Source organism: Panthera tigris, chromosome C2 (assembly GCF_018350195.1).
Source record: "Panthera tigris isolate Pti1 chromosome C2, P.tigris_Pti1_mat1.1, whole genome shotgun sequence".
In the NCBI taxonomy this organism is placed as follows: domain Eukaryota; kingdom Metazoa; phylum Chordata; class Mammalia; order Carnivora; family Felidae; genus Panthera; species Panthera tigris.
Window position 1 is genome coordinate 47,949,286 of NC_056668.1, and position 13,387 is coordinate 47,962,672.

Consider the following 13,387-nt stretch of genomic DNA (forward strand, 5'->3'; position numbering starts at 1 on the left):
AACCCACAAACCATGAGATCATGACCTGAGCCAAAATCAAGAGTCAGATACTTAACTGACTGAGTCACCAAGGTGCCCTTATATAAAATACTTTTTAAAGTACAAGAGACTTTTTCTCCACATTTGAACATATGTTCACTTACTAATGTGGAATTTTTTCCTATTTTGAAATTAAAAAAAAAATCCATTTGGAGTCTTTCTATAGCTGGCCTTTGTATATGTTTGCAAATCTGGAGTGGAACCTATTGTCTATCATAGTAGAAGAAACTGCCCTAAAAGTTAGTGGCTTAAAACATTAATTTGTTATGTCTAAGGACTTAATTTGAGCTCAAGTGGCTTGATGGGGCTCAGCTGTGATTCTTCCATTGGTCTCTCTTATGGTCTCCTGTGAGGAGTCAGATGGTGGGTGGAGTTGGGCTAATCTGGGGCTCATCTGGTATGCTGGGAGAGATGGGTCTTTCTCCCTCTCCACATAGTCCCAGAGCATTCCTATGCAGTTTCTTCAATAGGTTAGCTAGACTTTTTACCTGGTGGCTCAAAACTTCCAGAAGCATGAAGGGGAAAGAAAGCTTGTTTTGAGTTTCATGGGCAGAGTGCCTTTATGGAGTCTTTCCTCCATTAAAAAAAAAAAAATCAGAAAATGTTTCACCACTGTATAGGTATAAAGGTGAATATATTAATATTATATGTTCATATTTATTCTTTGACCTATAATAGTTAATTATTTTCCCTTTTGGTTTTAAAAGGAGTTAAAACTTTGCTGTGGGCCATAAAACTATCATTGGTCCTAAGCACTACTTTGGTGAATAAGTTGGCCCTGGCTTCCAGGCCTTCTGGCGCATTTCATTAGGGAGATCAAGTCACAGGTTGGCCCTGGGAGAGGATTACACAGCATATAGATACCAGAAAGTAGAATTCAGTGGGAGTCCTCTCTGCTGAATAGCAGTTACCTTTTATTATAACAGTTTCAAGAAAGGATGTATTGGGGGCACCTGTGTGGCTTAGTCAGTTAAGCATCTGACTCTTGGTTTTGGCTCAGGTCATGATCTCATGGTTTGAGCCCCACATTGGGCTCCAAGCTGACAGCATGGAGCCTGCTTGGGATTCTCTCTCTCTCTCTCTCTCTCTCTCTCTCTCTCTCTCTCTCTCTCTCTCTCTCTTCCCTCCCCTGCTCTCTTTTTCTCTCTCAATAAATAAATAAACTTAAAAAAAAAAAAGAAAAGATGTATTGACCTATTTTCTCTAACTCACTTCTCTGTGGAAATGAGAGGACAGTGAGCTCTTCTGGTGCAGTTGGAAAGGTAGGTTTACCAGCTGGCCCATGGGCTATGAGCTGGATTTACATCGAGTAATAATATTTCTTTTTCACTCACAATTTCACTAGAGTTTATTTTTTGCCGATGTTCTATTTGTTCAATTATATTTACTTGTTTTTAGGAACGTCAGAAAAACCTCAGTAACCTGGGTGTTCGTCAGCCTGTGCACATCAATGTTGATTTTTAACCTCCTCTTTGTGTTTGGAATCGAAAACTCCAATAAAAACTTAGTGAAACGTGATAATGGCACCAATAAGATGGATTCTGATAAAAATGAAATACCCATGCAAGATACTGTTGTCATCTCGAATCCCACCTGCACTGTGATGGCTGTCTTGCTCCACTATTTCCTGTTAGTGACATTTACCTGGACTGGAATCAGTGCTGCCCAACTCTATTTCCTGCTAATTAGGACCATGAAGCCTCTTCCTCAACATTTCATTGTGTTCATCTCTTTAATAGGATGGGGCAAGTGTTTGCTTTTCCACTTAGTCATACATTAATTTTCTTGAAATAACTTAAACAAATACCTACTTAAGGCCTAACAGCCCAAGTCCATTAGGTAGGGGTAATGGAAAGCCAGCACCACCAGGAGTGCCTTCTGCCTGGTTGTTCGCACTCCTGGGAAGGAGACACGTGTGATCAGGCAGCTGTACTAGTCACATCATAAGCTAAACTCAAATGTTAATTTCCTTTAACATCTCTAGTAGTTTGATTTGAAATTTAGACCACATATAATGTGTTTCCTAGCTACTTTAAAAGAAATATTTCAAGAAAACCAGAGTGACTCTAAGAAAAATAATTTCAAAAATTTTCAAGTTCCAGAAAAGAATTGTGTTTGTGGTATCTAAATTTAAATTTCTTCAAGTGAAAGAGGAATTAGGCCATTTAAGAATGGAAATTGTGGTAAGTGTTACAAAGGAATCAGAAATAGTATCAGGTTATTATGTACAGCCAACAATAAAAGACAGAGGCAAAGAGTTACAGAAAAATTATGTCCACCATTGACCTACATCTGTAGGTCATTTAGTACATTGTCTAGAGTAGAAAGAATAACATAGTCTTGAAAAGGGTCAGACGTATAATTCATTTGTGTTCTTTTATAATTAATTTCAGTTTGGGGTAAATTATTAATTTGGTGCCTCTCTTTTGCCACATAGGAGTCCCAGCTATCGTGGTGGCTCTGACAGTGGGAATTATTTTTTCTCTGAATAGAAATGATCCACAATGGGAGTTAGAGTACCGGCAAGAGGAAATGTGAGTTTATATTTTTAAGAAATGTTCATTTATTTGATATAAGAGTGTAACTGTTCAGTGATATTGAATGTAAGTATCAATGTACATATGAATCTCACTTTATAACTGTCATATTATAAGTGGGTATTTCAAATTCTCAAAGAACACGTTATATTTTAAATATAGTGACATGAAAGTTTCCTATGATAAATCCTTTTGTAAAACAAGTAATTACCTTCTAAATTTATAATCTGAACTTCTTATATTAGATTTGTCTTCTTTAATTAAGCCTGAAAATCATAGGACACAATATGTGTGATCCTTAGTAACCCTTTATCTTAGTTTTTTTAATCTAGAAAATGGGAATTACAATGATAGTAATACCCACTCTGAGGTCATGGTGAGGGGTCAAGCAAGTGTGAAAATATTTCATAACTTGAAAAGCACTATCCATGCTTTTTACCAGTTCTATATTGATAAGATTATTATGAATACTTGATGATGATTTATCACACATTACAAATTCTTTCTGTGATTATAGTGTGAATAATTAACTCTTACTAATGGAAATACCTGACTGTATGGTGTTTGCTTTTTATGTGAGGTGGGAGAGAAGAAAACTGAGCTGAACTCTTTACATGTGTGTCTGCTGCCAAACAGCAACTGCTCTTTAATTTATCCTCCCTTCTCCTTTTATAATCCAGCCATTCTCATCCCCAGATCCACCTTAGGTCCCAAAGCAACTTAACAAAACAACAACAGAGGGGCGCCTGGGTGGCTCAGTCGGTTGAGCGGCCGGCCGACTTCGGCTCAGGTCACGATCTCGCGGTCTGTGAGTTCGAGCCCCGCGTCGGGCTCTGTGCTGACAGCTCGGAGCCTGGAGCCTGTTTCCGATTCTGTGTCTCCCTCTCTCTGACCCTCCCCCATTCATGCTCTGTCTCTCTCTGTCTCAAAAATAAATAAACGTTAAAAAAAAATTAAAAAAAAAAAAAAACAACAACAGAATTCTAGGAAGTGTGCCAGTACACCCAAGGAAAGTCTGTGTAGTCAGGGTGCATATCTAGTTCCAGGGCTGACCATGCCCAATTGTAGACTAGGAAGCTATCTTCCTGGCTTGATTTTACGGGCCAAATACTCCAGGTACTATTTCCTCTGTTTAATTAGGGTTAAATATCTTTTAATTAGTTAAAAATGTTTTAATTCCACAATTACAGAACAGGGGTAAGATGCAAATATCTCACGGGACAGGTAATTCACTTCATATAGCATCACTGATTTCCTTCCCTAACCCTGGGACAGGGCTAGACATACTACTGTCAAGGCCTTCAGGAGAAAGAAGCCTACCATCTTAGATATATTCACATTGAGCTATAAATAATTAAGAGCAGATTCTTTCCTGAGCACACTGTAGGTGTTAAGGAAGACACTAAGCAACTGATAATAGAAGTTGGGAAGAGAGGAAGGATGCTTAACATGAATATCTGCCTCATCTTGGACTCATCCCCCACCTTTCACCCTATACACATGCATCAATGGTCACATTTTTTCAGGATGTATGTGGAAGGAGAAGGGAGTATTTTTTTGTTTCTTGAGTTACCCTCCCAGCAATTATACCACCATATCCCACACTTTCCCCCACTGCTCCCAGCTCTGCCAGTCACACGTGAAACCCCTAACCCAGTTTCCCTCATGTACGGCTATCTCTGCAAGGACCCAATTAAGAGGTGACTGCAGGGCAGGACACACTCCTCTTTAATGCTCCATCCCCTGATTGTCGGTGCTGCCATCATATAGGCTGTTTCATACTTTCCTGAAGGATTGAGGTAACATGGAAAATTATAATGCCCGAGAGGGAAACTCTTTTCAGGTGAATGCTGCGTATGATAGAGCTGTCTTCATGGTATGTTTCCTGGCAAAATCACCATGGAATTAAACAGTTCATCTGAGGTCCACTTGTGATGCTCTCCAGACCTCAGGTCCATAGCTATTTGTCAGATCAGCCTCCATTGTGTGCTCTCCAATCTTAATTCTAGAAATTCCACTCCATACCTAAAAGGGTTAGTCTGACTGTAGGAACCATCCTCTCTTAGACAGCCTATTTCTCAAATCTGAGTTATTAAACCCAGAATAACAATAGGAAAAGCTATTATGAGAAGAGATTAAGCACGACTCTCTCTCCAGGAAGGACAAAGGGAAGAGGGGGTGAGGAGTCCTGTCTTAGTGCACACTTCCTGATGACCATGAGTATCTAAACCTATTTCCCTTCCAGGTCTCCCCAGTGGTATGAGGTGGCTGAGAAGTCCTGCATACATTTATAGGCACACACGCACGCACACACATTCACACACACACACACACACACATACACACACACACACACACACACACAGATCTATAGTACAAATAGTAATCCTCAGAAATTGTATTGTCAAAAGTAGAAACAACTCAAGACTCAGGTAAGGAAAAATATATATATGTATATATATTTGTATATGTATATATATTTGTCAAATTGTTTCATAATTAACAAGTCTGTCTTTATCCAATAGATGTGTATTGTTCATTTTCTTTCTCTATCCTTTCTTCCCCTCTTAAGCCGTGTTTCTCTAGACTGCCTAGATAAGAAGTGTGTTCATCTTTTTCACTTAAAACTTTTGATAGCCACTTGCAGTGTGCCTGGGTGGCTCAGCCAGTTAAGTGCCCAACTTTGTCTCAGGTCATGATCTCACAGCTCGTGAGTTTGAGCCCTGCATTGGGCTCTGTGCTGACAGCTCACTCTCTCTCTCTCTCAAAAATAAATAAATGTTAAAAAATATTTTTAAAAAATAAAACTTTTTATAGTCGCTTGCTTTGTCGCCAAGTTGCTTCTAGAGATTTGAAATCCTTCCTCTCAGAAGGATTTCATTAAATTCTCAGCCAAGTGCTCTCCTGTTTCTTCTGTGAATGGCAGGAGGGTTGGCCTCCAGTTACACATGAAAGGAAAGCCTAAAATCCTGAAGATAAACTTGCTCACTCTCACCATTTTATTTAAGGATAGACCTATTCTATCTGTTAATGGATGAAGGCACTCCTTTTTATTTTTTAATTCATTACAGAGATTTGAACATCTTCCCAGTTTCCTTCTAGGTCATTTGGATTAGAAATAAGTTTCTAATAATTTAAAATATAACAAATTACAATGCAAAACAGTTTGGAAATCCTCTGACATGTATAATAATGGTGTTTTGCCCGCATGGGAAAGAAAACATACATTAACTAAATGCCAGGGAGTCTTAAATTATTTTGTTAATAATAATGCCCACCTGGGGCGCCTGGGTGGCTCAGTCAGTTAAACATCTGACTTTGGCTTAGGTCATGATCTCACGGTTTTGAGTTGGAGCCCCGCATCAGGCTCTGTGCTGACAACTCAGAGCCTGGAGCCTGCTTCAGATTCTGTCTCCCCTCTCTCTGCCCCTCCCCCACTCGCACTCTGTCTTTTTTCTCTCTCTCTCTCTCTCTCAAAAATAAATATTAAAAAAATAATAACACCCACCTGACACCTCCACTTGGGTGTCTAATGGGATGTCTTCTGGTCTTCACTCCCCAACCTGCTCTTATCATTTTCCCCATCTCACTAATGGTAAACTCCATCCTTCTAGGTACTCAGGCCAAAGAACTTGGAATCACTCTTAATTCTCCTACATCTCACATCCAACCTGTAAATAAATCCTTTGCTTTACTTTAAATATATTGGGAATCAGACTCTTTCCTAACATCTCCTCTCCTGGTCCAAGTCACCAGATTATTGTAATAGACTCCTAGGTGATTTCCTCCTCTTGTGTATCCTCTTCTATTATCCCTGCATCTAGCTAGAGTAATACTTCCAGATCTCAAGACAGATCATGTCAGGTTTCTCCTTCTCATCAAGAGTACATGCAACAACTGATAAAGCCATAACATAATTTGCATCTTTTCACTAATGCCATCTACATACTATGTCTAGCTGCACTAGATTCTTTGCTATTCCTTCAGTTCTCAAATCAGGGCCTTTGCACTTGCTGTTCCCTCTGCCTAGAACACCCTCCCCCTTATCTACTTCAGATCTTTGCTGAAAGAAATATCACTTTTTTCCATAATGTTTTTTCTGACAACTCTATTTAAATTGAAACCCTCCCCCCAACACATATACATACACATACACATACACATAGTAATACCTACTCTCAATACCTGCTTTATTTTTCTCCATAGCACTGGTAACCATCTGACACAGTATATATTTTATTTGTTAGTTTTATGTATTCCTCTCCTTCAAAATCACTAAAAAAAGGATTTTTTATGTTTTAATTTTTTTCATCATAGTAAGTGTGCTCTTTAATCCCCATCACCTATTTCACCCATCCCCTCCCCACCTCCCCTCTTGTAATCATCAGTTTGTTCTTTGTAGTTAAGAGTCTGTTTCTTGGTTTGTCTCTCTCTCTCTTTTTCCTTTGCTCATTTGTTTCATTTCTTAAATTCCACATATGAGTGAGATCATATGGTATTTGTTTTTCTCTGACTTATTTTCCTTAGCATTATGCTCTCTATCTCCATCCATTGTTGCAACTGGCAAGATTTCATTCTTTTTTATGGCTGAATAATATTCCATTGTGTGTGTGTGTGTGTGTGTGTGTGTGTGTGTGTGTGTGACATCTTTATCCATTCATCTGTCGATGGACCCTTGGGCTGCTTCCATAGTTTGCTATTGTAAATAATGCTTCAATAGACATGGATATACATGTATCTTTTTGAATTAGTCATTTTGTATTTTTTGGGTAAATACCCAGTGGTGCAATTGCTGGGATTGTAGGGAAGTTCTATTTTTATTTTTTTGAGGAACCCCCGTATTGTTTTCCATAGTGGCTGTTCCAGCTTGCATTCCTGGTTCTTTAAATTTAATGAAGAGCGTTCCTTTTTCTCCATACCCTTGCCTGTACACTTGCCAACACTTCCTGTTTCTTGTGTTTTGTTTTTAGCCATTCTGACAGGCATGAGGTGGTATCTCATTGTAGTTTTGATTTGCAATTCCCTCCTGATGAGTGATATTGAACATCTTTCATGTGTCTGTTGGCCATCTGGATGTCTTCTTTGGAGAAATGTCTTTTCATGTCTTCTGACCATTTTTAATTGGATTATTTGTTTTACAGATATTGAGTTGTATCAGTTCTTTACATATTTTGGATAATAACCCTTTATCGGATACGTCATTTGCAAATATCTTCTCCCATTCAGTAGGTTGCCTTATAGTTGTGTTGATTGTTTCCATTACTGTGCAGAAACTTTTTGCTTTGGTATAGTCCCAACAGTTTATTTTTGCTTTTATTTTCATAGCCTAAGGAGATATATGCAGGGAAATGTGTCTGTTGCCAATGTTAGAGACATTACTGCCTGTGCTCTCTTCAAGGGTTGTTATATTTTAGGCGTCACATATAGGTCTTTCATCCATTTTGAGTTTGTTTTTGTGCATGGTAAGATACAATGGTCCAGTTTCATTCTTTTGCATGTAACTGTCCAGTTTTCCTAACATCATTTATTAAAGATACTGTCTTTCTCCCATTGTATATTCATTCCTTCTTTGTTGAAGATTAATTTACCATATAATTGTGGGTTTATTTCTGGGCTTTCTAGTCTATTTAATTGATCTGTGTGTCTGTTTTTATGCCAGTACTATACTGTTTTAAAGTACCACTTTATAATATAACTTGATGTCTGGAATTGTGATACCTCCAGTTTTGTTTTTCTTTTTCAAATTTGCTTTGGCTATTTGAGGTCTTTTGTGGTTCCATACAAATTTTAGGATTGTTTTAGTTCTATGAAAAATGCTATTAGTGTTTGTTGTAGACTCTAAGCCTAAAGTTCTCTCTTGTTCAGCAAGAGCGGATGCAAGATTAAAAGTGAGAGATGGCTAATGTCTGGGAAAAGACAAGAGCTCCGAAAAAGAGTCCTTGCCCCGTATTTATTAAGATCAGAAGACTTACAAATGTGATGGACATGTACAAAGAGACAATGAATTTGTGAACATTAACGCATGGGCATGAGGGAAAGGGGGTTTTGAAGATATACAGTGTTAGGAGTTTGGGTCAATATAAAACAAAATCCTGGTGCCGGGCAGATGGGCAGGAGGTTGTTAACAGCAGACATGAGGCACCGTGTCTGTTTATCTTAACCAGTGTAGGGGATAAAACAGATAGAGCAAGTAACCTCAGGGTTAACAAGGCACCTTTTCTTTTGCTAATCAGCTCCACTCTGAGCAGCTTCACCCACATCAGGTATATAGCCCTAGGTACCTTTTTACCTGATTTGGTCCTTTCTTTCTGTGAAAGCAGCTTTCTGTTATAGTACTAAATTGGGGGGCATTTTTGCCCTGAATACCTAATCTTGCTTACCAGATATACCTTTGTATGGGGGCCTTTGTCCCCCCAATTCTGGTGGCTTTGCCCCCCCTACTCTATTTTGGGGGCCTTAGCCCCCCTTCTCTATCCTTATTCACCTAATCTTATTTACCCAAACTTGGGTGTGAGCATCTTATGGCTTTGTAATTCTTTATGCCTTGTTAACCCATTGGTGCAAGCCCAGGGAGTTTCTAAGCTTATTTCCCACAGTATTTTGATAGGGATTGCATTAAATCTGAAGATTGCTTTGAGTAGTATAGACATTTTAATAATTTTTTTTTTCAATCCATGAGCATAGAATGTCTTTCCATCTCTTTGTGTCATCTTGAATTTCTTTCATCAGTGTTTTATAGTTTTTGGAATACAGGTCTTTCACCTCTTTGGTTAAGTTTATTCCTAGACATTTTCTTGTTTTTGGTGCAATTGTAAATGACATTGTTTTCTTAGTTTCACTTTCTGCTGCTTAATTATTAGGGTATAGGAATGCAACAGATTTCTATACATTGATTTCATTTCCTGCAACTTGACTGAATTCATTTTATCAGTTCTTTTGGTAGAGTTTTTAGAGTTTTCTATATATAGTATCATGTCATACAGAAAGAATATTTGGATTATTTTGTTGTTCACTTCTAATATCTGATATCTAGAACAATGTCTGTCACATAGCATGTGTTCTATAAATACTTATTAAATAAATGAATTCATTCTTACAACAATGCCAGGAAGTGATTACTATACTTCATAGATGAGAAAAAACATCACCAAAACCACCATCACTAATTGTAACAGTAACAAAAAAACCAAAACAAAACAGATGCAGTAAGGTTAAATAACTATTAAAATATTTTTATAAAGTAAGAAACTATGTAAGTAATTTATGGTATAACAAAATAATGGAGCAGTATGTAACTATAAAAAGTAATGAGAACAATCTTTATAATCTCATCTGGAGTTATCTCCAAGAGATGTTGTTAAGTAAGGTATAGAAGTATCATATATTATGATTTGTTTAAAAATCAGAAAAAAACAATTGATGGTTTATGCATAGCCTAAATCTGGAAGAATACACAAGAAACATTGATTAACACTGGAGATAGAAACTAGGTGAGAAGGGATAGTTGTAGGAGGGATGGTTGTAGGGGTAGTTGTCTTTCTCTGATTATTTGTACCTTTAAAATTTTGAACCATTTGATGTCCTCCATGTTCAAGAATGAAATAAAACAATAACTTCCCTAAAGTCAGACATCTAGTAAGTGATAGAGCGACATGTAAATTTGGTCTGCCTGACTGAAAAGCCATTTTCTTTCCACTAGCCCATACATCAAGAAATACAGCAGAACTAATCCGTTTCATTTTTTTTTCTAGTGGTTGAATTCTTGAAAGTCATTTCAAATATATGGAATGCGAAGCAATATTGGCTTTTAGCAGTTCTTTCAGTAAAATGAATGTCAGTAACGTTAATAACATAGAGAACTAGTATGTATAGCTTTTGTAGTCTACTAAAATTATTTTTTTTCTCTCCATAGCTGCTGGCTGGCAGTTCCAGATAAAAAAGATCTTATAACTAGTCCATTTTTATGGTCATTCGTCTTACCTGTGACTATTATCCTCATCAACAATATTGTTATATTTATTATCATCATAGTCAAAGTGATATGGAAGAATAATCGCAATCTGACAAGGTAAGATTACCAATTATGGGAAACTTCAGGCATGACTCATCTGATACATAATACAGCACTTTAATATGTCCACAGTTCCCCAAAGAGTTTTCAGACTCTGGTACAATGGCAAGGATACGTGGTTTGCAAGGCAGATTTTCTTTTAAACTTTGTCTCAGAAAGTAAATCTTCCCCTCATCTTCCAACAATGTATTACATAACACACTTTTGTGCTATATGAGCCCAACTAAAAACTAAACCCAAAGACTTCGAGAAAAAAATTTTTTCTCTCCCAGTCTCAAATATTCAAGAAATAAGATTTGGATAATTAAAGAAGTTGGAAGATTGTGAGGAGATGCTGGTAACTAGAGCTACAGGCTATATTTTACATGTGTTTCTTGAATCTGAGTATGGCTTTGTTTTTAAAATTCATTTAAAACATATAAAATTGGGAGATTTCACCTAAAAATTGTATTTTCTCTTGAAAATATTGGAGCGTCTGGAAACATTGGGTCCACATTTCCTGCAGGGGGGACATATGCTCCCTGGATTCTCTGGATTATCAATTCCCATGTATACTGCTTCTCTCCTTTCTATAACCTTTCTGACTCCAATAAGCTTTTTCATTGTCATCCCTGGTAAACAAAACAGCTTTCAGTTGGAGAGACAAATAACAGAAACTGTTAAACAAATGTACTGTCCATCCCCACCTCCCAACAATGCAGATTGGTTAGAACACAGTGCTAATGAAGCCATGAACCCAGCAGGTTTAATTTTACAAGACTGTGTTTATCACCAGTACATTTACTATAAGCACATCTGTGAGTTTTGTTGGTCACTGAATGGATCCATTTGGTATGCACATATGGGTGAAAACTGTCATTAGTGGGAATATCATCTTAAATATGTGCTTTATTGATCAAGAGTAAGTATCATCTTTCCTATATGAATGATAGTCCACATTGAGAGGAAATGTGGGGGGCAAAGACTATCACTGATAATCTTTCAAATCTTTATTTTACTGGTAATGAAGAAAAATCTTGGTAAAATCTTCTTAGTCTAATTGCATATTAGTTATATTTGCTTTGTACAAAACGGTATCATTTTGGCCACGGACAGCAACAAATGTGTATCTCTAATTTTGACTGGTAGATCATTGTTCTTAAGTTGGCTTAGTTACAGTGAAAATCAGGTCACAGTTTAATTGCTTAACAAATTATCTTTCGTTGTATCAGTTAGCTTTTGCTGCATAACAAACCACCCCAAACTTAGTGGCTTAGAGTGACAAATATTTACTATTTATCATAAATTTGAATGTTGATCAGGTGGTTTTTCTGGTCTTGGATGGCTTGAATATGGATGGATGATCTAAGATGACTTATTTTTATGCCTGATGGTGTTTGGTTGGTTGGTTTCGAGTGGGAGCTGCTCAGCTGGGAAAACTAACCTTTGCTCCATGTGGTCTCTCATCATCAATTAGGCCAGTCTATGCTTCTCGACATAGTGAAGTTAGGATTCCAAAGAGCAATAAAAAAAGGCCAGCTCTACTGAGCAAAATGCATTCAAGCTTCTGCTTGTGGAACAATTGCTAACATCCCACTAGTAAGTCATATGGCTGAGCCCAGATTCCTACATTTCTACATTGTAATAACCTGTCATTCCCGTATCAACCTGCATCATGGGAAAGTCCCAGATGTTCAGAAAAGGATTGCTCACTGGCTGATCCACAAAGTAATTACCAAAATAAAATTCCTTTACAAAGAAAACATTGATATTTTTGCGTGTGAAATTTCACACACAGTAGTACTGTGTGTGACTGCAGTAGTATTTAAGGGACTGTTTACGCCTGAGCTTTTAAGCAGGTATCACGTTCTTTACAAATAAAGCTTGCTAAATCATATTTTATCTGCACATAGGTCTAATGTGCTTTTCCCACCTAATGCATAATATTGTTAAATAGTGTGTATGGACAGCTGAATATGTATTCTCAATTAGAGGGTAACCATGATATTAATAAATAAAATTATATTAGTAAGTAAAAATCTCATATTTTCTTTCTTGCTTTCTCTTACCTAGCACAAAAAAGGTTTCATCCCTAAAGAAGATTCTTAGTATGTTATCAATTGCAGTTGTTTTTGGAATTACCTGGATTCTGGCATACCTTATGCTAATTGATAATGATGTCGTCAGGACTGTCTTCAGCTACATGTTCTGCCTTTTCAACACTACTCAGGTATGGTGTGGGTTAGTCTGAAAGTAGCACACCATGCAGTGGTGGGGATGACATCACCCTGGACTAAACTGAAGTTTTCTTCTTTTGAAACCCCTGAAGGTCATTGTTTATTACATTTTAGGAAACTCTATTTTTAGTACATTTTGAAGGAAGAGGAAAGAAATCTCTTTATGACCTACCTACTGTGTCCTTTCCTGGATGGAGTTTATAGAATATAATTATAGTAGGGTTGGACCACGTTATTTTCTCTTCTCTAAGCAGAAGAAATTTTGTACAGCAATTGGCTTAGCAAACACTTGCTGATTCCTGTCTCCCATGCAATAGGTTCACGACAGCTCCTCACCATGGTTGACAAGGACGATGTTACAGTTATTGCTGGAGCTTAGATCCCTGTGGGATTGGCTGAATTTTTTCTTTCTCTCTGTTTTCTAACAATTTTATAAGATTATGTGTCTTATCTTAAAAAAAAACCTTTATTGTGGAATAATTGGGAATAATTGACAGATATAATCGCATTTATTTATTTATTTA

At 37.2% G+C, this 13,387-nt stretch overlaps 1 protein-coding gene across 1 annotated transcript in view; it reads left to right on the forward strand.

Moving 5' to 3' along the window:
• ADGRG7 (adhesion G protein-coupled receptor G7) overlaps positions 1 to 13,387 on the forward strand; it is a 77,033-nt gene that overhangs the window by 53,305 nt on the left and 10,341 nt on the right. Inside the window, exons 12-15 of the mRNA XM_007095993.3 lie at positions 1,438 to 1,784; positions 2,477 to 2,573; positions 10,489 to 10,644; positions 12,700 to 12,856. Coding sequence (XP_007096055.2) covers positions 1,438 to 1,784; positions 2,477 to 2,573; positions 10,489 to 10,644; positions 12,700 to 12,856 — 757 coding nt within the window. The remainder of the gene's footprint in view (positions 1 to 1,437; positions 1,785 to 2,476; positions 2,574 to 10,488; positions 10,645 to 12,699; positions 12,857 to 13,387) is intronic.